At 43.3% G+C, this 27,738-nt stretch overlaps 1 protein-coding gene across 3 annotated transcripts in view; it reads left to right on the top strand.

The window, feature by feature from the left end:
• The window catches only part of CHN1 (chimerin 1), a 145,207-nt gene that overhangs the window by 60,815 nt on the left and 56,654 nt on the right, over positions 1 to 27,738 (top strand). For 2 of the 3 annotated variants that reach the window (XM_048954039.1, XM_048954040.1), the window contains exons 14-16: positions 18,826 to 18,864; positions 21,132 to 21,191; positions 26,947 to 26,974. In XM_048954039.1, the coding sequence (XP_048809996.1) occupies positions 18,826 to 18,864; positions 21,132 to 21,191; positions 26,947 to 26,974 (127 nt within the window). Of the gene's footprint in view, positions 1 to 2,500; positions 2,926 to 18,825; positions 18,865 to 21,131; positions 21,192 to 26,946; positions 26,975 to 27,738 lie in introns of those variants that run through there. The other variant, XM_048954042.1, reaches the window with a different exon arrangement.

Raw genomic sequence — 27,738 nt, 5'->3', positions numbered from 1 at the left:
AATTTTGGTCAAATCTAGCAATTTATATGATGACTATTATCTTTAATAATTAAAAACTTGTATAGCTTTTTCTTTCATTTTCCAATCTTTTTCCAGCTCCTGCTCTTAGAAAAGCAGAATTAGAAGAATTTCCTCTGTGGAGCTGTATTGGAAGTACTTTTAAATTCATGTTTGAAAGCATTAGAGGAGTTTTGATGATGTTAATTGAATAAAGGGGCCAAAAACTAAAGAGACCATTTTAGGATTCTGCATCATGAATTCCCATGTGTAACAATCATCTTTAATCTCACTGCTATGCTGCTCTTAAAATCAAAGGGATTAAAGGTGAAAGCTAGGAAAAGATGGAAATTAAGTGGTTCTTGGCATGCAAGTGACCTCTGAACTGAAAGACAGAGAAGAATCACTTACTTGAGAAGGTGAAAATAGCCACCCAATGCAGAGCAAAAGGAGTTGTTGCATTACAGCCAGCCCTGTGCCTTGAGTGCTGCGTGCATCGTTGGTGTTGAAGCAAAGTTGGGGCAAAGGTGAGCACTGTAACTTGCTGCTGTTGTCATCTATTGAAATGTAATTTGGGTGTGTTTTCTTTTTAATGGAAATTACATCAAAGCTTAAGATATTTTTTCCAAGACCCACAGATAGTATTTACTATATACCACCTATAGTTCATGATGATCTCATCACATTTATGCAAATGCCTTGGCTCCATTAAGTGGAGAGGAGAGGAGAGGAGAGGAGCTGTGGAGGCACTGGTAACACAGCCACTGCCAGTTAAGTGTTAGGCTTCTGCTGTGCTGCCCTCCTGCTGCCAAGGGGCAGCTGTCTTGAGATGCTACCCCTATTCATCAGGTAACATTTCACCATGCCTTCACTTTTGGTATTCCCCATTAATAAGGGACAGCTTTACTTTATGTTTATTTTCCTTCACGTAATATTGGATTTACAAGCTGGAAACCTTTCTTTACAGTTGGATATAAATCTTTGTAAATGTCAGTAATTAATTTTAAAATCTCATTTATCAATATATAATGAGTGAATTAGTTCAGGTTTGAAGAATAAATGTCTTGTAATTAGGCACAATTTTGCATCAGGCCCTCAGACATTCAGATGGATCAATGCAGGACAGCAGTGGGTAGCAGGCTTTTCCCTGTGCCCACGTCAGAAGCGAGAGGCACAGGGGTAGGGGCCACTGCGGTAGATGCTGGCAGCCAGCCCTAAATCCCAGTGAGGAGATTTAAGGCAGAGAAATGAAGCAGTGGTAATTGCCTCTGGAATGTTAAGAGCTCTGAGGCTGAGGGGAGGAGGTGAGAAAGCAGCTGAAGGACAAAGAGTGGAGCGGAAAATACCATCCTGCACCTGCATTGCTCTTCCAGAGTACAGCCTCGGTGCACCCTGAACGTTCCCACCAGGCAACAAGTGTAACTGTGCTTCTGCTACAGAGCGTGGTGCTAACAAACCACTTCTTAAAAGGGGGAGCTTCAAGAGAAACTACATACCAAGATCATCCTTGTTTCCCTGTGAAGCAATGGCGAGGTGCCTCAGTAGTGCTCACTACGGAAATTCCCACAATTGTTGCTAAGACATCACTGCCAGTGCTCTGAGGTGTGCTGGCTCCACAAGGTATTATGTAAGTGTAAGATACTGTTGTTACATGGAAAAGGCCACGATGATTCTAGGCCTGCTCAAAAAGCAAGGTGTGGGAGAAGACACCTTTGCTTTAGAGAACACAGGGCTGTTTGGGTGCTTTTTCCTCCTGATCTGTGCCTCTGATTTCTTCCTGATGTGTCAAAATGTTACTTTCTGTGGACAAGAAAACACTTGTAATATAAACAAGTAGTTACATAAAAATGTTGGTGTAGTGGCAGAGAAAAAATTGACTGTGTAATTCAAGGAAAGCTGAGGGAAAATTGACATTAAATCTCAGGAAATGTAAGAAAAGAAGTCTGTGTGAAGATCCACCTCCTTTCAAAAAGCAAAGCAAAGACCACGTCGTGTAGGCAAAACGGGGATGAGGTTTGTTGTTGCTTCTCCCAACCCATTTTCGAGCTATTTAAGTCTCATTTTAGCCCTGCAACCAGTGTGTTATTGCACAGCAGTCCCGCTGCTCTACAAACTTCCACACTTCATACGTGCAAAATAAAAACGTTCGGTGAAATCAGGTCCACCGTGCTGTACTTGCTCTGTTTTCCTTCTTCTCAAGTGCCAGGACTGTTGTTTCATGCGAAGCCATCAAGTCACCCAGCCGTGTGTGCGCTAAGTAACCCCTGTCCGTAAGCATTTGTTCCTAGGGTAGGAATGCAAGCGCCGGCAGCGAGTTCGGCACGATGTTCTCCTTTCACCTGAAGGATTTCACTGCCGTTTACGGTGCCAGCTGGCGGCCGCCGGGTTGGAACTTCTCATACCCGGGGAGTTCTCAGGAGGTCCGCAGGGGCCGCGAGGAGAACGCTCCTTCGCGCAGCGAGCCCTCCCTGCTCTAAACGCAGCGCTTTGTCCCAGGATCGCTCCGCCCGGTGCCCGCAGCTCCTCGAGGCCGCAGCAGCCCAGGGCTCCGCACCTGTCGCCCGGCCCCGGCGCTTCTTTGTGCCTCGGCGGCGGGGCGGCCGCGTTGCCATGGGAACGGCCCCGCCGGCTGCGGCAGGAGGGCGGGAGGCGGGTCGTGTGGCGGCGCAAGATGGCTCCCCGAGGCGGCGGGCCGCACTGAGAGCGCGGGCGGGCGGCAGGGAGGGCGGGAGGAGCCGGAGCGGGGCCGCGCCCGGCCCAGGCGGCCCCTCGCGGCCCTCATCCCCTTCCCCTCGGTCGCAGCCGGCAGCTCCGCGGCCGCGGGCGTTGCGGACGCGCCCTGCCGCCGCCGCGAAGCGCCGCCGCGCCAATGCCGGCACCGCTGCGGCCGGCCAGCCCCCGCCTGTGCCATGGCTCTGACCTTGTTCGGTGAGTAGCGGCCCGCGCCCATTGTCTGCGGCTCGGCGCGGCGGGGCGGGGCGGGGCGGGGCCGGGAGGGGCGGGGGCCGCGGGCAGGGCGCAGGCACGGCAGCGGGAAAAGTTGCGCCGGGCGGAGAGCGGAACCGGGATGCGCGGGGCGGCGGGCTGGGTGTGCGGGCAGGGCTGCGGGAATGGGCTGGGCTCTGTGTGCTCGAGGCGCTCTGGAAGGAAAACGGGAGAGCCGTGGTTTGGCTGCTAAGCGCAGGGCTTCTCTGATTAAGCGCGGTATTAATTTCGCGGTTAAAACGTTGCTCAAAGGCGCGTTGCTGGAAGCCACGAGGCGAGCAGAGCGGCGGCGCCGCGGGCGGCACGGGGAGGAGCGCGGGGCGGCACGGCGGCACGGCCGGGCGCCGCTCTTGCGGCGGGCGTCGCTTTTGCGGGAGAGAGCGGCGCGATGCGATCGTCCCGCGCTGCCCGGGTTGGCGCAGCTCCGTAAAACAAGGAGCGTCATTCCGTCTCTCCTCTTTAAGATCTGGCACCTGTTATGTTGTTCCGGTACGCCAGCCCCATCCGACAACAAGTTCAGCACGTGTTGCAAAATAGTTGTCGGCCGGGAAGCTGGCCGTGGCGCGCCTTAGCTGCTGCGCGGTCCCCGCTGGGCTGCGGATGGCCGCCGCGTCGGGAGGGGCGGGCCCTGCAGGGGCCGAGCTCACCGCCTGCTGAAAGCAACGCGCGTTTGCCGCGGTGAGTAGCTGATGTGTGTCCTTGTAGTCTTCGGCTACGGAGTTGAGAGTGTTTGAACTTCGGCTTTTAAACGAAGTAACGCTGTTTTTAGCGGGCTCGGCGACCTGTAAGGGTCCCTTCTGGCTCAAGTGATTCTGTGATGATTCTGTGTCATTTGTAAGCCGAGCGCCTGTTTTTTAGACTCACCGGGTTATTTTTTAACTTCTGTGAGTTTTATCTGCTTGATAACGTTCTTCGATCAATAAATTTGCGTTACAAAGGAAATTGGATCGGGTTTGCGCGTGCTCTCACATCTGCTGTTAGTGACATTGATGCATGTTAAAGCTAATGAGCAAACAGAAGATGGAGCAGCAGGCCCTGCTGTGCCAAGGGCTTAAATAAAATTTTGCCAAGGGTAAAAATAAATAAAATAAATAAATAAATAATCTGAAGATTGCACCCTCATAAGGAACCACAAAGGGACAATAGGAGGGCACAGCAAATAAGATTACTATATGTTAATAAATTGATGTGAAACCCTTCGTAAGTGTAAAAGCAGAGGAGCGCATCTTAAACTATGAGCACAGGAGCATCAGGGGGAGTTGGGTTAGTACAGGAAGCGAGTGCTATGTATGCAGGTAAAGCTGTGATTCGCTAACAGTGGAGTTATCACAGCTTCATATGTTGCTGTGTCCTCTGAGCTGCTGTGACTTGCTGCACGCTGTCTCTTCACACACAACAACAGACCCAAAGGTGTCTACTTTAAAGCATAAGAACAGCCTTCAGCTTTTATTTTGGTTGTGGCTGCCTCTGAATGGATGTGTTCTCAGTTGCCACGCTGCCTCTGACCCGTAGTATCTCAATGCAATAATATGCCACTCAAGAATATAGAAGTATTTTTAACCATTTTCAGTGTAATCTTCTTGCAAATCTGGGAAAAGACAGGAGAAGCATACCTAAACGAGTATGTGTATTCCTGGGCTTACACAGCTGTAACTGTGCTGTTTTAAATTCACACCCCTGGTATGCCAATGAGTATCCTGAGCGAAACCCTCCCTCAGGACCTGTTTGCTGTGGTTCTGCACTTTCATGTACATTCTAGGCTCAATACTCCATGTTTTTTCTAACCTATAATAGTATATCTGAATAAAATTTCACATGATCTTGGGTCGCTTCTGATAAGATGTGCCACAAAGACTATAAAACTTGAGATAAATTACCATGTCAGCTTGGGAAGAAAATCCACCCAGTTTGGTGAGTTCCTTTCAATTAATGTGTATATGTGTCAGCACAGCAAGAACAAGGAGAGGGATGGGAAGTGTTGCAACATGCCTTTTTTGTGCTCTTTATGTTGATTTATGGCTATTTCAGTGTGTAGGTGAAAGGCTATTCTAAAAGGGGACAGGGCTAGAAAGCAGGGTGACATCATATATTCCAGACCTGTGGTTATCAGGCAGTTGGAAGGGTGGATAGGCTGCATTATATCTCCTTGGTAGAATGGCTGAGAGTTCTCCCGTTGGAGATTGCCCTTTGCTACAGAATGCCAAGCTGCTCTGTGTAGCCACTGGAATGCTAGCTGCAGGTGGGGCCTTCAGGGTGGCACTTGGAGGCTCTCAGAAGGTTGGCTGTCCATTCAGTCACCACAACCTTGTCAGTAGCCTTTTTTTCCTCTCCGCAACCATTTCTTCCTGCCTGCTGCAGCAGCTGAATGGAGTTTAAGCTGCGTCCATCCCTGCTATTTCAGCACAAAGTCATGGTGCATGGAGGTGTGCAGAGGCTGCGTGCTGGGAAGCAGCTGAAGGAACTCGCAGGTTCTGCTCTGCTGCCTGTCTTGGAGGGAGGAAGAGCGCGCAGATGCGATTCTGTGGCTGGATTCCCCGAGGCCCATTTGCTAATAGGTGGAGCTGTGGAGGCAAAGCTGAGGTGTGTGCTGTCATTCTGCTTGGATGGCTGAAATATGGGAGAGATAACAAACAAGGTAGAGGAAAAAGAGGATATGTGAAGTTGTGCTATTGCTGCAGCTGTTTGCTGAGGATGCTTTTGCCTCTGGGTGTCCTGAGAAGCGTTTAAAGGAAGTCAGTGTTGTTTGGAAGAGTTTTTTGTTATGCGTTACTGCTTGTCTGTTCACTTTCTGTTTGTTTGCTAACAAACTGCCTTGTGTGAACTGAGGAAGATGTCTCCAAATGGCCAGGGAAGCTCTTCCTGACCACATTTATAGTTAGTTGTTTGTGACGCTGCTTTCCTGTTCAGAGCACACAAGTGGATGAGAACTCCCTTCCTGAACACTGGTAGTAAGAAATGAGACATGAAACTGCAGAAATAACCTCCTATGAATCTATCTGTTGCTATGAGTATGGAGCAAGCCTTGGAAAGAGATGGTTCCATCACTGAGGTGCTTGTGAACAAGTGACCATTTTCATTTCTGTGCATTTGTGATTACTGCTTTCCATGCAAAACCCCACTGTCTCATCACTGCTGCCCTGAAAGGTGGGCTGTGATTCTTTTGGCAAAAAACACATCTTTTTGGTTGTCGCAGTCTTAAAAAAAGGTACTGTATGGAAGTGAAATCAATTCCTTGTTCTCTGAGTGTTTTGCCTGCATGGGAAAGGCTTTTAGCCTTTCTGCTACTTGGTTGGCTTAGTGAGAGGAACATGGAAAGCCAAAGCTCCTCTCCAGAAGGCTTACCTATAGGTAACGCCTGTGGATTCACCGTGGGGTGGGAAGTGCTCAGAAATTGATGTGATTATTTCTTGCTGCCTGTGCAGAGCCACTACGAATGGGGTAAGCAGGTGGTACACAACTCAAGTTGTTCTCTTCTTTGCCCTGAACTACTTTTAAAACTCGTGGCAAGCTGTCATGGCAAGTGTTTTCCAACAGTAACATAGTTAAAGAAACAAGTTGTACCAGGAGAGTGTTCTTTCAGTTTGGTTCTGTGTGGAAAGATGTGATGGAAGTTTTCTCATGGAATCAGTGCGTTTGTGATAAGGTTGCTACAGGGATTACAAGAGTGGTGAGGTGAACAGTAGCCTCAGGCCAATGATTTTAACAGAGATTTAAGCACGTCAGCATCTAGTTATGAGAAGAACTTGGAATTATTTAATTAGACAAAACTATAGATAACAGCAGTGTTTTTTGTCTGTCTTTTTTGTTTGTTTTATTTTTAAGCAAGATTTAGAAGTGAAGGTGATTCATTAAGCGTGGATGGAAGCCATGTTAGAGGTGAATTTGATTGATCTTCCAAATCCCATTCATGTGGGTGGGAAGGAGAGTGTCCAAGTGCTGAGAATCATAAGGTTATTTTCTCCTAGGTTCTGTGCTAACCCTACCTAATGGGTAAGACCTAATGAAGCAAGTAAGGACAGCAACCTTGAAAAGCTTGTGCTGGCAACGCAGTCTCAAGGAAGAATGGAAATAAAAACCTACTTAGGAGCAGGGAAAAGAGGATGAATCTATTAACTGGCACAGGGGTATCCATTGATCAAAGTATTAGAGAAGCGACACTAACACTTATAAATGAGGTGGAAAAATTTCACTCGTGGCTTCCCATCTTAGTGCTTGGAATTGTGCTTCAGGCAGTGGCTAGTATAGAACTGTGTTTTCTGTAACTGAATATTGTGGGAAATATCACAGAGGTAACTGCTGGAGCTGTAAAGGTCAGATCCAGTTGTGCCCATGTGTGAAAAGTACAGGGTTTCGGAATGTTCTCAGAGAGGTGGAGATTGACATAGAAAACGTTACTGCTGTGCCTTGTGCTCTCCAGGAATATATCTGTTGTTATTAGAATATATCAAAGCATCTGCCCAGGAACCAGAGGCTAGAATTAGGTCAAGAATTGTGTCTAATAATCGCATTGCCTTCTTTTAAGTAAACCAAAGTAACTGAGGAAGAGAGGAAAGATGGAATAAGAAGTAAAAGGGAGCTGAGAAAGATTTTAATTCATGCCAGCTACAGCAGAAGCCCTCTGAATTCACTCCCTCCTAACAATTCTCCACAGTCTTTTATCCCATAGAAATCCTCTCGCATCCCTTTCCTCCTTGCCTGTGAGCTGCTCATACATGGAGGCAACCTGCACAGCATGGAATCTCACCTGGTGCTGTCAGGGAGGACTGTCCTCTGGATCGTCAGACCATGGAGGAGTTCCCAAATGCTGTTGACGCAGATTTTTATGTGATAGAAAGCATGTCTCAGTGTCCAGAATGTGTTTGCATATAGAGTACTATACTTGAGTACTGTTTTAATCAGTAAATTCAGAACATAAGCCTAATACAAACTCTTTGGAAGATCATGTTGCTTGTGCCAAGTGAAAGCACATGTATCAGAATCCTTCAGGAGTACAGGTAATTTCTCGATAAGCACCTTCCCTGTCAGATGATTTTCTTTTCTTCCAGAGCTAGCAGTTTAGTGCTCACATCTCGAGCTATTTAGCTGCTCCACCTTGTGGACAGATCGTGCAGTTCCACAGAAGCAGGCTTCAGATAAAGCACAGCAAGACAAACCCAAAAGCTGCCCGCAGAGCTTTGCAAGCATTTAAACAATGTAATCATAAACTGGCATAAAGGCTCCTGGCTGAGGATTTTGCAGACACTCAGGATTTGTAACTTCAGTGGGATAGATTGTATCTGTCTTGCAAATCTTCATAAACGATGGCAGGAAATTGAAAGCCCTCTAGATCTTGCCTTTCCGGATCTGTCTTGAAACAAAGAAAAGTGTAATTTAAAATCACTGAAATATTTGGTCTGCTAAATCTAGGTGCTAGTCCCTGGGAGGAGGGCTGATTGCCTCCAGCTGGGCAGCCTGCAGTGTGATGTGCCACAGCCTATGCCAGCGTGGAAGAGCTGATGCATTTGGCATTTCCAGCATTCAAAGTATTTGCTCATCCTGTATCTGAATGAGAAAAAGAAGGAAATTTCTGAAGTCACTTCAGAATTTCTGGAAAACGTGCTCACCAAACGCTTTGGGGCAGCTTAGGGAGAATTCCACTCCAAAAGTAAAGGTCAAGCACTGTTTTCTAAGTGCTGGAGGTTGGTTGCTCACTGCGTGGCGTCGTGCTACATGGCCTGCAGAGCCACCACTGCAACCATTTAAATCATGGAGCACCAAGGGCACCAGGTAGCCTTGAAGGAAGTCTTGAGTGCTGCTGCAGCAATGGAAAAATTCTGTCTGCAGAGAAGGTGGGGGACTGTGAAATACGGAGTAATAGCATGGGCAGGAAAAGCAAACCCACTGTTAGTACAGTACCTAATAGTTCCTGGCTCTCACATGTCAGGGTACTACTCAGTCTCCTCAATTGCTGAGTTAGTATCTGGTAAGTATAAAAGCCAGAGCAGACTATAAAAGCTGCTGATAATTATTTGGTATGGGCAGTCTTCCATACGTATTCATCTGCACTTTATGACTTCCATATGAATCTGCTTTAGTGCAGAGTTGGATTGCTTTTCACTGGAAAACAAAACAAAAAATGCAACAGGATGTAGCTCTTCCTTGCCTCTGCCTTGCTGGCTGAATGTACACCCAATAAGGGAAGCATGCTTTTGACACAGTGATTAATTTTACTGATTTCCTTTTCAGGATTTCCAAAAAGTATGTTTACGAATGTAACTGTGAAGGCGCTGAAACGATCTTCAGAGTTTCAACAGGAGAGGAGAAATATTTCAAAACGTAGCAATGAGATGAAATGATTTTTCTTTCTGTAGAGAAGATATTTGGGAGCTTTGTGCTGAATGCTATTGCAGTGCCAAAGAACTCCCCCACGCACTCCAGGCCGGCTCTGACCCTGCACCAGCCCAGGATGGTGGTTCTGCCCCAGCTTGCTCCTTGCAGGCTCAGCCTTGGCAGCAGGTGACTTGCAGCCCCGGTGTCTGGGCTGTGCAGGGCAGGATCAGAGGATGTGGTGCTGCTGGGAGATGGTGAATATCTCTGAGCTAATGGGTGACGGGCTGCTCTAACAGAGTGCTTGTCGCTCACTGTGTCTCAGAGCTCTGTCAGCATCTGCCCTATTTCTGTGCAGAAATCCTGTAGATTGCAATCTGTGACAATTGCGTGCAGCATTCTGCTGCGCAGCTGTCCGCATCTAGCCACATAGGTTGGCCAGAACCATTTTTAAACTGAAGTCTGGAGTGTGATCTGTCACATCCTATGACTTTCCACGTGCCTGTTTTTGTGTTTTGCCACAGTGAAGCTTTTTCTATGAAGTAGAGCTAAGTACACCAGAAGAGGTTATGCAGAGAGGCAGTGCTGCCTGGGGCATTGTTGGATTGCTGGGCCTCAGGAAAAGGGATACCAATTTTTCATCTATAGGATGACTTCATCTATGTGAGCCTCTGCTCTTGCCAGCAGCTGTTCTTATTTTCTATTGAGACATCATGTTCCATAGCACAAAGTCTGCTCTTTGCTTGTGGATGTTGCCATGAGCTTTCAGTTCCAGTAAGGATGGGTCAATATCCCAGAAAAAAGTTCAGAACAGGTGTAAGAAGCCATCCAAATAAAGCATGTGGAGAGGGGGGAAAAAAAAAAAGAAGAAGAAGAAGAAAGAGAAGGAAAAAGTGGGATTATCCAAAAGAAAGACGTTGGGGGCTAGCTTTGAGCACTGATCATATGGAACTTTGCAGACAGCTCTCCTGTTCCCTGTGGGCGGTGGCCAAGCTCTGCGTTGAGCTGCTTGTCCTCATCCACAGAGCACAGCTTTTATCCTCAGAAGTGTAGCAAGAACTGAGGACAAATTGAGGGCATCTCTCATGCCTTCTGGTGCTTCCAGAGCCACAGGTGAACCTACAGAGAAGGAGATTTATGAAAAAGATGTGTTTAATGCTATAAACAAGGAAAGACTGATGGATAAATTTTTGTTGCTGTAGTTATATTGGTGAGCAATGAAATTGCCAAGAGGGAAGGTGTGGCTTTCATCTGCTCTACATGAAACGTCCTATTTGCATCCTTGGAGGCCTCTTGAAGGTTTTGTATGAGAACAGAAAGAGGTAAGAAATGATACTTCCACGTTTTGGGTTGAGTGAAAGCTCACAGCACCTGGAGAATGACATTTGGAGGAAAAAAACTAATTCCAACTCAAGAAAAGGCATTCCACCACATTGTGTCCATTTCCCTTTCTCTGACCCTGCCAATAATGTGTTTTAGGAGTTTCCTTCATAATACTATAAAGTGATCCTGGTTCCAGGCAAGAGGACTTGGTAGTCTGTCCTCCTCCTTCCAGCCATGAGCATTGATGTGTTGCATCTGTTCTGGAAATAAGAGTGCAAACACAAGCCATATTTTTGCATGAGCAATGGCTTGTGTTATTGACAACTGTTTTAGAAAATGGAAAATCTGTTTGTAATAAGAATCATAATAGGTTTGTTATAACTCCGATGGTCAAAGAACATAAACGGGTCAAGTTTGGGAAAGGAGAGGCAACAACATCTATTACACCACAACAGAGAGACATGCTTTGGAGCACGAGTCCACCCTGAGACTGTTCATAACAGCAGTCAGAAATTAGATCTGCTCTTAATTTTCTCTCGTGTGACTCTGGTTTTGCCTGGGCTGCTAATGGGTGGTTTGGTTTTGTTTGTGTTTTTCCACAGGAGGCTAATGAATTCACAGCAGCTATCTTGGACTGAAATGGAAGGGAGGACAAGTTCTCAGCAGATTTTTAGCAATGCATGGGGAGGCAGGGTCAGCATTGTGCTCTTTTGTTGTGGTTCAGCTTTTAGTAAAACCATAACACTGTATTTAAAAATATTTTAGAGCAGGAAAGTGAATGTACGTTCATTATTTCAATGCTGGTTGTGAAAAACATTCAAAGCAAACAAGCAAATAGTGATTAAACATGCCTTCTCAATTCGGTAAATTAGGGCATTATGCAGTTGATGGAGGGATTGTATTTCAAAAGTGCCTGAAAGCTCTTCCTTTATTTAGGGTCTCCTCTACACGACCTTGACAGGACAGATTTCTTATTCAGGGGAAGAGATTAATTTACAGCTAGAAGACACTTCTGTAACATCATGTTGGGATTTTTTGCTATTAGAGTGGCTGGTCAGAATATTTGTGCAATCAAGTTTCACTCAAAATTACCTTTTGGAAGATATGTTAGAGAAATTGAGTCAAGAAATTATTTTTGTGAATGGCTTTAGGCTGTGGTTAAGGAGTTATAACTGGCTGGAAGTTCAGGTAAAAGTAATGGTGTCCTTGCAGGTACTACTGTTTGAAACAACTGAAACAAATGATGGGAAGTGAGCTTGGTCCCTGTGCAGGGAAATTTGTAGAACAGGAGATAAAGAAGGAATTGTGGAAATAAATAATAGGAAGGGAAATATAGGAAAGTTAGTATTTTCTCCTACAGTCTGACTTGTTCTGGCTAGAGTGAGGCCTGTGTAAGAGCAATAGCTTTGACGTGAATTGCTGCCTACTTCCAAGCAAACTCATCTGACCATGATCAAAGCACTGAGCAGCAACTCTAATGAAAGCCAGTCTGGATTTACAGTAGGGAAGCTTGATTACAGTGTTCATGTTACTTGACATTACTTTGAATTGCTCTGAGACTTTATTTTCCTCACATAGAAGTCATTTGGACAAATCGTCGGTTGGATCTAGGAAATATGATTCATCCAGTAAGTGTATTTTTGTCAACTTTGGTCTTGCAGGATTTGTTAGCAAAAGACTGCTCATATACTACCCATAGGAAATGGTAGAGAGCTGCCCATCTCATTGTTCCAGCAACCTGGGGCAGCTGACAGTGCATTCAGCTTTAGCACAGTGGGTTAAATAAATAATTGACGGGCTGTTTTTCACTGAAATGGAGAAATGAAAATGACAAATTTGATTTTGACAGCATTATTTTGACAGATAGTTGAAAGAGCTATCATCAGCCTTACAGTGGTCTGCATCAGAGGGTCAGAGGCAGCTACCAGTTGGGCTCCCTTGTCAGCAGCCACAGCAAGCCCACTTTGTGTCGGGTAGTGGTGCTAGAAATCCCCTGCAGCCTGTTGTCTGAAGGCAGACTTCTATAAACAGAAAATAAAATTAAATTCTGTTTGTTAAATGTCCACAAGGTGGCACCTGGCATCTTTTTTGCCTCTCTGAATCCTGTTTTTTATGCATATTGTAATACTGAGAAATAATTTTAGAGATGTTGAAACTTCTAGCAGAGAAGCTAACTGCTTTCATGGAACTGTGTTTTTCTCCATTTAAACTACAGTCAAGAAAAGGGCAGCAAGAGCTGTGTACTTTGCTTGCTATTGCAGACACGATAATTCCAGTTGTTACAAACTTCGAAGTAAATTTTTTAGTCAGTATTTTTTGTTTGTTTTCTTAGTTTTTATTCATAATCATTCTTGTTGTCAGATGCCGCTGTGTTTGTGTGGCAAAGAGGAGGGAAAACAAGAACTTGCTTCCCTTGCTTCAGTTCAGAGAAAATCTAGAAACACATGAGCTGCAGCCTGGTCTAACCACATAACAGACAAGTCCATTTAGCAACAGCAGTGCCCATGATAGGTAAAATATTTCCCATTACAGTTTTCACATTAGTCATATAGAGGCAGTAATAGCATACCTGATAAGAAAAGACTCTGAACTCCAGCTGTTTTCACTGGATGCCTCATTCTGACCCATTAGAAGCATTTCCACTGAATTTATCATCTTCACAAAAGACATTTGTAGACACAGGGATGGTGATGTGATTTATTTTATTTTTCTCTTCCCTTCAGGGCTGATATCAGAGCGTGGCCTTTTGTAGGGCCTTTTACTTTTGTTGAAAGTGCTCCCACAAGCAAAGCCATTGCTTAGTTGCATTAGAGGACTGGAAGTAACTCTTCTAGTTTTCTTGGGTATAGTTCACAGTTGCTTTCTCTTAATTGTTTTTACTTACGTAAAATTAGAAACCTAATTATACTTGTTTGGAGATATAAGCAAAAGCATATGCAAACAAAAGGGTGAAGGCAAATAAGTAAATTTTGTCCCAGTACAACATTCCTAGGCCAGAGTCACAGTGTGGCTTAGTGCTGTGCCACCGCCATTCAGGGCTGCCTGGGGAGCTGGTGGAGTCAGCGCTATGGAGGTTTTCCCAAAAGGGTAGGAGTGGCCATGGGGGACGTCGATTTGTGGGCATGGTGGGGATGGGTTGGTGGCTGCACTAGATGGTCTCAGTGGTCTTTTCCAACTTTCTGACTCTATGAAGGGATGCTTTATTCTCGTAAGGACAGGGAGGAAACTAGCAGTGATTTATTTGGGAGCGTTTGCACTGCAGCTCCTTCAGTACATAGTGGTGCCTTGCCTGAAGAACAGCAGTGACGCATCTGAAAGTTTTCAAAGCTTTTTTTTTTTTTTTTTTTTTTCTGAATTCAAAGGAATAATCCTGCCAAGGATAACATTAAAATAGCATCAAAGACTCAATAGCAGTCTAGAAGTGTCAGTCATCATGGCCGAGTGTCAAACAGCGTATCATATGTTCTGAAGAGATGAGAAAAGGCCAAGAATAGCTGCTGCCCTGCAGGAATCATCCTGTTCCCTGACAGGCCCTGTGGTGTTCTGTTATGGCTTGTGAAACGCTATGTGTTCCAGTTGGGTGCAGGCCATCTGTACCTGAGGTTCCTGGTCGTTTCTCTTTTCATGTTCACACGGAGGAGCTACGTGCTCAAGAAGTCTTCGTTAGGAGTGCGTTTTACATGAGGCAGGTTAGCAGACCTCAGCTGTCTCCACTGCTCACTGAGCTTGGGCTGAAGCAAACCTCTTTGCATCCTTTGGTGCCCATTGCCTGCCGCATGGGCTGGCTGCTCCACCGCAGCAGCCATCACCATGTCGTGTGGCTTGCAGTTCACACTAAGGCTCTGCCCACAGCCCATTTTGTTCACTGACTGCTAGTAGCGCAGGTAGTAGAAGGACATAGGCTTTGTAGAGAAAGCTTTGGTCTCATCTGGCTGTGGCAAAGGACCCATGGCATATTTTGTTCCTGCCACAGCACACAGATGAGGGCTTCTGCAAAATGCTTTGTGCTGCCAAGTGCTGGCATTGGCAGAGTCCAGCATCTCCTATCTACTCTGAAGCTGTGGTGCTGCATCTATCTGGTTTACTGCTGCTGCCTAGGGCTGTGGCTGTACTTATCCTTTAATTACTTTGATGCTGTTTGAGTTTTATTTTGGTTGGAGTGCATAAAAGCCCGAACGGCTAGGGCCCGTTTACTGCTTAAAGCATTTTGTGATGCCTTGATTTTAGTTTCTGAAAGACTGTTGGCACTTGCACTCTGACAACAGGGATGAAATGACATTCTCTGTTCAGCTCTGACGTTTTTGTGGCTTGAGAATCTCACCAACAATATAAATTACACAGCTTTATTTCTGTAAGTCGAGTAAACCCTTTGGGCATATAGAAGGTGCTAATAAGCAACATTTTGAGGCTGAGGAGGAATTTTCTAGAAGTTTTTTCAGGGGCACAAGGAGGAGTCTGTTTAAAGGGTCAGCAAACGGCCATGGCTGCTTGTCATCCACCTCCCCAGCAGTTAAAATTTGACCCACACTGCTGCCAAATAAAGCATGATCTAGTATCTTAAAACACATGTTAGTGCTTACTAGACTGTAACGTACAGAAGAAGGTTTTATACTTGTATCTTTTTATATTTATGACATACCATTCCTTGGGCCTAGGCTGTTCAGAAAACATGAAATTAGATTTACTTCTAATCACATTGAGGTTTTGTGCATGTGGTGAGGAGTCAGCCTCTTCCACAAGGTTTGCCTTTTGAGGCCTCACCTCTGTTTGACAGGGATATTGCCAAACACAACCCAGGTCTGGGGCAAGAGCTGCTGTGCCAGCAGATAGCTGGTTATTTCCTTCCAGACAGCATTAAACTGATCTCTTCCATGAGGTTACAGATCACCATGCTACAGGAGATGACGTACAGTGAAAGAAAAACAAAACTGAATTCTCTGTAGCAAGCCTCACAGCAAGCCCTAAATTACTTGATAGGGTTACCATGCATGGTTACGCTGTTGCTGCTCTACCCTAGGGCTGGCTGGTCTTCAGTGGGGAGGTAGAAGGAACCATTTCAAGCAGAGGTAAATATTTTTATTCTTTCTATAAAAGGAATACACAGAGACAAGCAGTCTAAACAGTTTGAGGCGATAGTAACAGTTTTCGTATCTGCAGTTAAAACGTGCACTCTGAAAGTACTAAAGCTGTGTAGATTTATCTAATGGACAAAATGGCAGCCAGTAAGAAGAAAATAATGGTGGGAAATGCTGCATTGTAATGTCACAGTTAGTCAAATTTATGGAAAAATCTGAAATGCTCTCGCAGTACTTGTGTCTGTATGTGAACTTCTCAATGGGTACATGAATTTCTGTTGGCAGAAAGCCTTTTCTGGTGCAAGCATGGATTTCTGACGGTCATCCTTTGATTTTCACTTCTCAATTGCAAGTAGTTCTTGCACAGGTCTGCATAGTTTCCTTTTTCTTTCATTAATCTACATGCTTCAGGGAGATCAGGCTGGGCGCAGAAGGGAGAGCTCCTGTCCCACCACGGTATTTCCTCCCAGCAGGGGCCTGCTGCACGGTGAGTGCTGGCAGAACAGCAGAAACAGCCAGGGATCCCAAACCAGAGACACCACAGCATTACAGGTCTGCAATAAGGTACTCGCTTTGCAGGCTGGTTTTGTTTTGCTATGGGTTCAAGAATAAGAACTGATCTACAGGGTAAAGGACTGTACGTTAATTTTCATGTGTCCTGCAGCGTTATTTCCCTCACCCTTATAACTTTCCTTTGCTTTGAGATTTAAAGTGATTTATCATAGAATCACAGTTTAAGATCAGAATCAGATTGAGATATTCTTACTCTTCTCTTTTTATAAGAGTATGTATTGATAATATGACAAGTCTATTTAGGAGCTTGAAAGTACAGGTTTTAAACAGTCAGCTGTTTCTTTTCTAGTCTAGGATGGAAAATGATTGAAGATCAGTATGGATTCAAGGCATAGAATTGGAAGAAGCTCTGATAAATCATATAAAAACAAAACCTCATATCCTTCCAATCAGAGTGAACTCCTGAAGAGTTCAAGATGTCTCATTGCTTGGGACAGTGGAAAGTTATCAAACATTTTCTTTTCTAAAGGTTAGGAAGGCTCTTAACTTCCAGCACCTGCCAGCTCCACCAGGCTGAGTTTAAAACTGCAGTTTCTGTACACGGGTAGTGTACCTGGTAGAAAATGATTTGATTTTATTATGGAGATGCTTAGCAGTGCTGAGATACCGTGCTGATGGGAGCTGTGCAAAGATCTGAGAACTGCTAGCGTGGAGTTCATTGTGTTAATTGGAAGGTGATGCAGTGTTAGTGAGAAAATGTATTTTGGGTTCAGCATCTGTGTTTTACTAATCATGCCTTAAAGTGATTTTTGGGTTCTTTGGACGCATAATTGGAGGTACCGTACACAGAGGCCTGTACTGTCTGAAAATTAAGCCCTTGGTAGATGGGACCACCTCAACTGGTCTTTAAAAACAGGAAGCTGACAGCTAATCCAATGCATGTACTTCTTGGTTTTTGTGTAACAGTGATTTTAGTTCTAAAACATCCTTACATGGAAGGGAACACTACAGACCCTCTCCTTCACTGTTGGTGCTGCACTGTTCTTGCTGCTACAGTATTTGTATCAGATAACTTTTAGTTTTGAATCACAATAAGTAAGACCTTTTGTTTTTTCATGTGGGATGGCCTGGGGGTATTCTAACACTGGTAAGGCAATAGAGCTTACAGAGGGATTTTCTAACAAAATACTTGTGCACAGCTGCATAACATAAATCATTCCTTTCAATTTTTGAACGTTACATGTTTGTTTTATGAAAGTTACTGCTGTTCTTGTCTGACTTTAACAAGGTTTGGGGTTTTTTGTTTGGCACAAATAATGCTGCTTTTCAGTTTTATGATCGTGCTTTCCATACCCTAGCAATTACATGGCCTGAGTGCGAGCAAGTCCAGGTTAGGCTGCCAAAATGTTTGTATTTTCATAACAGTCAGCTCATATTTTACAAATACGGAGTGTTGTCCTTCACTGACGTTATTTATTTGTCAACGCAACTGGTGCCGATGCTGCCAGAAATAAGCTATAGCAGAAGGGAATGCAGCTAGGGGAATAAGAGTCCTCTCCTGGGACTAAACCCATTATTTTCACTTTCATGTTTTGCCCTTTTTCCACGTGGCCTTGCAGCGCGAAAGGATCTCATTACAATCCTTCTGGAATTAATCGATTCGCATTGCCCTAATTAAAAATACCGGAGTAGGAGTGGGTGACCACTGCTGCATCTGTTGCTGCTGATCCTCCATCTCTGGTGGGCAGCTGGGGATCTCTGTGTTTGTGGGTGTGTTGTCGGGGCCCCAGGGCATGGTGGCACATCTCCAGGGCCTTCTGAAGGTCACCTTGCTCTGGGCAGTGGCTGTTTGACCACACGCTGCCTTAGCGATAAAGGAAATTGCGTTTGAAAACCCCGCGTACACTGAGAATGGAAAATATCTCCTTCCGCTTAACCTGGTTTAGAGACAGGATGGAAAAGTCTCTCTTTTTGCAAAACAAGGACTTCCGTGTTGGATTTTATTTTAGGGGTAGTTAATTGCTGTCCAGAAGAGGAAGAAGGTGATGGCAGGAGTGAGTTTGGTGAGTGGCGATTTTTCAGGGTATTAACTGAGATTAGAAAATCTTTCTCTTACTATTTAACAAGGAACTTAAAGTATATTAGGAAGAAGTTCTTTACTGTGAGGGTGTGAGACACTGGAACAGGTTGTCCAGCAGGGTTGTGGATGCGCCCTCCCTGGAAGCATTCAAGGCTAGGCTGGATGGGTGTTTGAGAAACCTGGTGTGGAGGGAGGTTAGGGTGAGACCTCTAGGTGGTCTTAAAGGTCCCTCCCAACCCAAACCATTCAGTGATTCTGTGTGCATAATAAAACACTACACGTTACCTGTCCCCTCTGATGTTTTGGCTCCTGATCTGCATGCTTGTCTTTTTGTAAATGGTTTTATTTGTGGCTAAGGATAATACCTTTGCATATATTCTAAGTAAAGAGGATGAACTTCTGTCAGGCTGCTCTGTACTTCATTACTAAAAATAGTTACAGAATCCAGGTGCAATATTTATCTTCATACTGCAAGTGCTTCTGTGATGTTTTTTCTGTGTTAAAACGTTTCTAACACAACATTAAAAACTGCTGTTGTTCTTTCAGACACTGATGAATACCGACCACCTGTTTGGAAATCTTATTGTAAGTATCTCAGCTTTTTATTTTTTTCAAGTCAGAGCTAAAAAAGTTTCAGCCAGGTACCTTGGAAACAGACTCATTTTTGTTTTCATCTATGTGTATGGGAACTGTTGAGTCAAGACCTGAAGCACTGATTGAGCATCTGGGGAAAGGTCTGGGTCAGGCCTGGGAGCACAGGTGAAGGTGGAGCCTGGCTGCATCTCTTCTAGACCTGATTTAAGGGCTGATTGCCACTGCAGAAGGATCTTTTTCTGGAGATCCCTCCTTTGTGGAGTTTTTCCCTGCGAGCCTAGATCTTTGGGTGTGGGTGAGCATTCTTTTCTTTTGCCATTGTCTCTTTTGCCATTCCACCATGCTAATCTTTCTAACTGTAACATCTGAGTATAAATTTAAGAAGCACCAAAAGCTTCTGTATCTTCCATGAACCTGAGTAGCACTGCCTGTTTGGGCATCTCCTTGCAGGCCACTGTCAGGAATAGGAGTGTCCAACCTTTCTTAATACCACAGCTTGGCTGCTAGCTTGCCAGGAGGCTCAGATGAATATGTACACCCCCTCTCCTGCACTGTTTTGGTTCACCGCAGCAAACCTTTCCCGTAGAGCAGAATTAAGTGCACAGTCACGGGCTTTGCTTGTATTTCTCTCTCCTGATGGATAAAGGGGAATGGCTTGTTTGACTTCCCTAGCGATAATTGCAGCAGGGAAAGTGATGTTCAAGTTTGAAATGCATACATCAATTAGAGAAAAAATGCACATTTTGTTTTGTCACTTCACTAGTCTATCTGCTGTGCTTCTCACTGGAAGATGAGAACAGGTATTGTCTTCTGGGACAAGGAATTTCTTTCTAGAAAACCTGTTCAAACCTGCTTGAAGTAAAGAGGGAAAGAGTTCACAACTTTTTGCCTATTTCTGCAAAATATGTTGATTCTGCTGTACTCTTCTTTGAAATTCACGGACACCCACATTCACTTTATGTTTTTTTGTTGGTTTTTTTCTTTTTGAACCTTACTCTGGTTCTTAGAATTGGATCTAGACAAGGATTAGTGCCATCAGAAGTGGCTTTTACAATAGAAGCTAGAGGATCTCTGTAGGCAAATAAAGGATCACACTATGCTTGAAATGAAGATTGCTATTTTATGTATGTCTGTGCTGGTTTTCATCAGTTGCATAAATCATTTTTGTAATACCGGTACAGAATGGTTAGGATTGATTTTTAATAACATCAGGAAGAAAACATTAGCTTTTTTTGTTTGGAACAAAGGGAGTCAGTTTTTCCAGTTGATCTTATGATTGCCAAATCATTGGGCAGTTTGCCTTTTTTTCCATTCTCATGTAATTTTGCACATAAATACTCTATTTGTCACTGGAAAAGCTTCATCATCAAATAAGAAGAGTAACGACCTGAAATCTTACTGTATAAAGTAATGTATGGTTTTATTATCTGAAGAAAGTGACAGCACACATCAGCCCTTGGTGTTAGCACTAATGATTGAAAGATAATTTAATTTGAAAACATTACAATTCCAAATCCCATTTTATTGAATCTGGTCCTATTCAGGTAATAATTTGGTGTTGACAGCCTTGTTTTGCAGGTGACTTACCAAACCAAACTGGTTTCATGATAGAAATTGACAGTTGCTGAGCTGGTATAAAACTATAAAGTTGCCACTGGCTCATACGATTTAATTGGCTTAGTGAGTCTCATATTAAAAATAAAAACAAAAGAGGTTTGGAAGATACTAGTAAGTATATGTCATACCTTAGGCCTTAACTGCTTTACCCTGCTATCTGACTCCTGCTGTCTTTAGATTGACAAATGCAAAGGCCATTTTTTCCCTTGTTCAGAAAGGTCGCCACTGAGTAGTGGCAAAAGCATGGGATTTGATTCTGCAGAGTTCTGAATGACTCCTGTAGTCTGTCACCGAATTTCTGGTGATCCAACAAGGGTTCACTCATTGCAAAAAGTGTGATAGCTGCCTGATTTCACATATAACAAACTTTAATTTGCATTTATCCTAATTCCTTCTTTGATCTGCTTGGCCAGAGACTCCCTAGTGCTTGAGCAACTAATTGTAAAAATAATTAATAATCTTGGTTTGGCTAGAAATATGCTCTTTTCTGACATCTTGTAAGCAATTTTGAGACCTTGATACCTGTGTATTCATATTAAATCTTGCAGTAAGTTGTCTATTAAACAGAAAATAGATATGAAAAAACCTAACAGGTACGGTGATTTGATATTAACCAGAATGTAACTTCTGCCTTCTCTCAGTGTATCAGTTGCAACAGGAAGCTCCCCATCCTAGAAGGATAACCTGCACTTGTGAGGTAGGTATTAACATTCAGTTTTATAAAGTCCAGCAATTCTGAGTCTGTATGTAATGTTATGCAGCCCAAACAGCACTTTGTGGGAGACATGGCAGTGTGATTGGTGTAAGTGATAAATCAACAAGCGGAAGTCTAATACTTGTTTGCATTCTGTTTTTTGAGTCTCAGTGCTTATGGCTTATCAATATAGTTGCTAAGCTATGCAGAGCCAAAGCTTCTTGTATGGGAACTGCTGAGTCACGGCCTGAACCTCTGATTAATCACCTGAGGTGAGCCATGAGTCAGCCAGAGGAGCACAGGTGAAGGCAATTCACCTGTGCTGCCGGAAGAGGTGGAGCCAGGCTCCACCCCTCCTGGACCTATTTAAGAGCTGACTGCCAGTGGGGAAGGATCTCTTCTGGAGATCCCCTCTTTTGGTATTTTCTGGTGAGCTTAACCCAAGGGTAAGCTCTTCCACTTATTCTCTTTTGTGATCCTTGTTTGCTTTGCCTTACTCTTTTGATTATATTGCGATTATAACATTTTGATATCTATTGATTATACACAATTATATTGTGATTATAACATCTTGATTATACACTTCTGAAGATCCAAACAGAAACAGAGGCCTTGCTGAGAGGCTGTGATACAGAAGCACCTGCTCCTGGGGCTGGGTGTTGTGACTGACCCTGAATTGCCAGCACATCCTGCATGGTGTAGTGGACTCACACCTCCTCAGAGCTGTGGTGCTGGTGGCAGTGGCTGGTACAATTACCCCTGCCAGCAAGGGTCTGCTTGTGGCTGCATCTCTCTTGCAGCTTCAGGTAGGAACCTGGGAAGCATTAATTTCAGTTACGAAAATACCAAAATGTTAGGCTTGACATGTGAACAGTATTACAGAGCATAACTGGCGTAACCACTGAAAGTTATTACATTGCTGCAATAAAACTTAAGCTTTTTTATCATGTGCCAAGAGAAAGGAAATTAATCCTTGCAATATGTTAGTCATTTTGATGTTGTATTAAATACAGAGGGACACAGCACTGTCAGGAACACTTATAGCTTGCAGTTTAGATCAGAAAAAGGATTACTTTACACAATTAAACCAGGCGTTTCACTGTCATCTTTTCAAATGCCCAATTGTGATTCCATGAAATAGCCTGTCAGTTTTTAAGATAAAAGGTAGAGATTTAACAGAAACAAAATATTTAATTTAGTGGAAACACTCCTGACTTCTGTTGATGTGATGGATTTGTATTTTTATGAACAACGTAACAATAGCTGATTGCACTTAAGCAAGACTTAGCTCTAGGAAAGAATGCATTAATTTTACAAGCATTGTAGCCCTGGGTGATGAGAAGTCACAAGCAAATTTTACACAGCATTCTCCATCACAGTGTTCTTAGAATGCTATTAGGCTTCAGCTGGGTGAACTCAGGCAAACAAGCAGAGATACTAGTGTGCGTATTTGATCATACACAGTGTTTTCTCTCTCTGGGGTGATGGAAATCCTTCAGATCCGGTTTGGCCTCTTTGCAGGATCAAACAAGACTTAGTCATGCAATATAAATATTGTGAATATTTATATATATAAATATAAATGTGAATATAAAAGTATCTGTTTAAAGCTTATTCAAATATAAGTCACACTGACCGCTATAATTCTCTATTAATTATAAAAATAAAATTTTAATCAGATATTATAGAGGCGGCAAATTGGAAAACTGCACCAGTTGAACTTTAACAAAGTGTAAAACTTTCCTTGTGCAACAAAAAAGAAGGGAGACGTTCTGTGTTTTAAAATAGCTTCATCTGAGCTCTTGAACTGCTGAGCAAACCTGTGTCTGTACCGTGAGCACTGCTGTAGAAACTGAGAAGTAAAATCTGCATGGTTTAGAAATCAGTAAGAATTGAGCTAAGTAAAAGAGCTATGAAAGAATGAGTCAGTTGCAGACATTTAGCTGCATGGCAGCACATATTAAGTATTCTTTTTCCCTTTATGGTATCCATTCAGCAGGAAAAAAAAAAAACAAAAACCCAACCTCTTTGAAGTGTATTTTCTACCTAATGAAGGTAAAATTGAAATAATGCATTACAACACAGATAAGTGTTTTTCGTTATAAACATGGAACAGTTTTTGCAGCTGCTTCAGGTTAGATGTGGAAATGTATTCATTGATCAGGAACATGTTTAACCTTTCTCTGTGGTCTCAGCCTCTCCTGCTAGTGTTGAGCTTTGTGATCTGCTCTTTCTCAGCTGGGTTACTATTAGCAGCCATGCATGAGTCAGTGGGGAGCAGAGTCTTTTCCTGAGTGGTTGAATTATTCAGCTGTATAAACAAATTCATAAATATTAGGAGGAGAATTTTGGTCCAGCGAACATCAAAGAGGTCAGTGGGAGGGAACAACATGTAATTTGGTGAGGTATTAGTGCCTAAATTGCTCTCCTTGTTACTGTATTCCACTTGTTGAAAAAAAGCAAGATTGATGGTTAGAGGAAAAGCACTTGTTAACGAATAAATGAATGTCACACTTTAAAATAAAGAAATCCCACTCTTATTTGAGGTGCAAAGGCACGCTGTGTACAAGTGCTGATACCGAGAGGTGCGTTCAACAGAATGACCTACTTAACATGAAATGCTTCTCAAATACAGAGAGTTTGAGCTGCTGCACCAGTTTTGTATCAGAGCAACACGCAGATCAGTGAAATTACACTGAGCTAGAAAGAGCAGTGCTGCTTCTGGGGATTTTGTTGTAAATGTGCCGTAGAGCCACGTCTTTTAACTCTGCGTGATGTTCATTTGTAGACTTCAGAGTTGGTGATTCTGCAGTATGACAAGGGTGTTGGATTTCTATGTGAGATTTGCATCAATATTACAATGCTGTTTGTCCAGTTAATATTGTATTCCCTCTCTGAAATTTCTGTTTATTGTGCATATGATCTTCTATATACATGTGTGCTTGCACATGCAGGCATATGTAGGGCATCCTTAACTGCCATCTGAAGGCATTTTGTGATATATTTTAAACAATTAGGAATGAAAAATTATCAAACAGTCCTATGGAGGAGATACTTAAGATCACTGCCCTTTCCTGCCCTATAACAAGGCTTCATTCTGATTTGGTGCTGGTAGTAACCAAGCTGTTAAGCAGCATCTCTGCGTAGCCTTGTGAAAATGGCCTCTGCACACATCAGACCGAGCATATGTAATGCACATCCGTGTTCAATCTGTTCATAGAGGTGGCTTTGTCTGTATCATACTCACCCAGAAGGATGATCCAGCATCCATGGTACATAGGCTCTTCTCCAAAGGAGTGGTTCCTGTTAGGTACTTACTGGGGCTGCCCTGTTATCTGTTCCTAAACTGAGTTACATTGGCTTCACCTCAGTTTGAAGGGGGAAAAAAATCATAAACAAAGCAGTTGTAGATAATTACATTCACCTTCGTGTTTCTTGTAGACATTGCAGCAAGGCCTAGATCTTTCCATTGGCCTCAAGTGCACGTATAGTGCAAAGCAAATTGAGGACAAATATCTCAGAATTAATGCAGCTGCTTTGGTTTTATTTCAAAGCATATTCCCTTTTTCACATAGGTTTTAGTTCCAATCCCACTGAACGTTTCTGTTTTGTGCCCTAAGCTTGCTGTTGACCCAGTGCAAGTCAACCCCACAAGGCTTTGTGCTGACCTGATTGGCTCTCAGTGCTCACGCTTTGCTGGAGGACACAGAAATACAGTGTGGTGGGAACTCTGGGAAGTCCAAACAGACACAAAAACCCAGGAAAGCAGCATCTTGCTTGCAGCAGAAGTAAGAGCAAATGCCATGCTTTCTTTTAGGCCTAATTTACTGTGAGTAAAGTTGGTGCAATGATACTGCAGGAAGTGTTGTAGAAAGCTGAAGCACGGTGCAAATTGTCAGACACGATAAATGTGGCTTACAAGAAATGTTTGCTTTCGTACATTCACGTGGACTGCACTGGATGTGTAGCCCAGCTAGTGGGGAGTGAAGAAGGCCCCCGCTGAGCTCAGGTGGAGTTGCCTTAGAAACTAAATGTACACATTCAGCCTAGGTGACAAAAAGCTAATATTATGATAAGTAAAAAAGTTATTGAGAAAGCACACAGACACGCACAGAAAACCAGGCCAGGAACCAAGTGAGTTCCTGTTGCACAGGGTCTTATAAAGGCAGGCTGTGTTGCACATCAACATTTACACTGACGTTTTTATGCAGTTCGTAAAACTGATCAGTAGGGACTCAATGTCAACCAGAGCAGTTATTTTGCTCTCTAAATCACAGTCCACCAAAGTGAACTGCAAATCCGGCTCAGATGGGCCGGAGGCTCAGTGAGCTCCTGTCATCTGCCGATCCATGTTTTCAAGTAATTTCACAGAATGCAGCATTACAGTTTCTATTAAATTTGCAATTATTCTGAGGGTGTCCTTAGTAACTGCAAAATAATTTCACTTTTTTTTCTGATTCCATATTGTGTTCCTTTTAATAAAATAGCCTAATTTTAACAAAAAAAAAAAAGAGAGATTATTTTTTTCCCTTTTTTTGAGTTGATCCAGTCTCTCTTCTGTACCTTTCAATACAGTTATCACTCTGTTTGATTTTGTGGGGGAAAAGAATATATTTTTAGAACATTTTCATCTTTCCAGTGACTGAATGTTTTCACAGAAATGATAAACCATCACAACAGCTTTTTGCTGGGAGTACAGAAGAGTTGTCACTGGACTGTGCATCAGGTTGTATTTTTTTCACATTTTGGACATCTGAAGTATTTATTTATACTTCACTGTGGTGTGGTACACTCCGGAAAGGAGTGCTAATTTTAATAGGCAGTTCTCTGAAAGATGGGAAAAGGAAACTAGAGTGGCAGTTTACTGCAAGTACTTTTTATTTTATTGCAGCTGGATCGTTTTAGACTCTTATAGTTCAAGTTGTACAACTAAGCATTGAATTTTATTTTCCGAAGATTTCCCTCCTCTAAATTTGGCAAAGAAGGATAACCTGGTGGGTTAGATTATTGAATTTACTTTAAGGACATCTTCAGTCCCTCTCTTGTCAAAAACTTCCCAAACGATTGCAATTGAGTTGCTTCATCCAAAATACTTGGCAGGAAAGTTGACTCCTGCCACCCTTTGCCTGGTGCATCTGTTCACACTGTAGGGTCTCTGTAGAATGGGCTGCCTTGTGTTATGCAGTAGGACATTTTCATGTGATGCTGAATTCTCTTAGGTGGTGCTGTAGATCACAGTTCAGTAGAGTAGTATGCGAATTAGCCACTTGCTAATGAACCTTTAATCTGCCACTTGCCCTCCCTGAGCATGACAGAAGCTTCATTTCCTCTGCCAGTGACAGCAACAGCTGTGTGATAGAAGATAATACTTACATTTTAGAGTTTTGCAAATGTTTCATTACACTAGTGCCCTTAATACAGTACATTTCTGCAAAATGAATATTTTGTTTCATTTGTTGACAATTTGCATGAGCAACACTTAATGCCATCAGTTTGTGTTAGCAGAGACCCATGGACATGACCCAAGCAGCTTGTTCCTTCTCACCCCATGTTAAGCCTTTCAGAAGTGCAGTGTTCTCCTAAAGTTCCACCTCTGACTTCCTGTATTCCACTCCCAGAGAAAACCTTGGGATAGCCAATGATTTTGATACATACTTACCATTATGTCCCTACCTATTAATAATATTCTATTAAGGACATTATGTTGATACACTTGTAAATGTGAAACATTACAGTTTCCATCTGCTTTTTTTTCTAGGTAGAGAACCGTCCCAAATATTATGGAAGAGAGTAAGTAACATGCATCTGAACGTGCTTTATCCCCATGATGTGTTGGCTGATAACATTTACAGGAAAGCCTGAAAGTGTTTGCAGTGGACATACTGCTTTTCAGCACAGTTTGCACAGAAGCACAGAGGATTGGGAATGCCACTGCACCCTTCAAAGGCAGCTTTCCCTTGCGGTGGGTGACTTCGCAGTGCTTTGCTCCTGCATCTGCCCAGCTGTCACTGTGCAAGACCTTGGCACGGTCGAAAGTTGCATTTTGGTGGCCTATCATCATCAGCCACTACAACTGCACCTCAGCCTTGTTACTTCTGCCAGGCTGCTCATTTTGCTTTTGCAGCGAGAGCTTTTGTTCTATTTCTTGCAGCACGTCTTGCTCACCATCGTGTTATTATTGCAGTGCTACCATTTTTGTCTACCAAAAATTACAGCTGCTATTTCTAATGGCTGTAGATGTTATTGAGTGATAACTTACTTGAGAAAGCCGTATATTTCTGCACTTTCAGGGAGTTGTCTCTTTTTTACTCCGCTCTCCAACTGGCTTTTGTGAAAGATGTTTGCATGCAGGAAAAAGAAGATTTGAAACAGAAATGTAACATTGATGGGTATCTTATATGTGTATTTGTTTTCAGACTGATGAGGTAGAGATGGTTAGATCTAGTGTGGGGGAAGAAAAACAGATCTGATTTATGTATATTTTGGTAAGAGATGCCTAGCTTGGTATTTAAACCAGCAGTTAGTAAGACTGTGCCATCCCCAGGATTATAACG

Source organism: Lagopus muta, chromosome 8 (genome assembly GCF_023343835.1).
Source record: "Lagopus muta isolate bLagMut1 chromosome 8, bLagMut1 primary, whole genome shotgun sequence".
Lineage (NCBI taxonomy): Eukaryota > Metazoa > Chordata > Aves > Galliformes > Phasianidae > Lagopus > Lagopus muta.
This window is presented reverse-complemented; position numbering and strand designations above follow the sequence as displayed.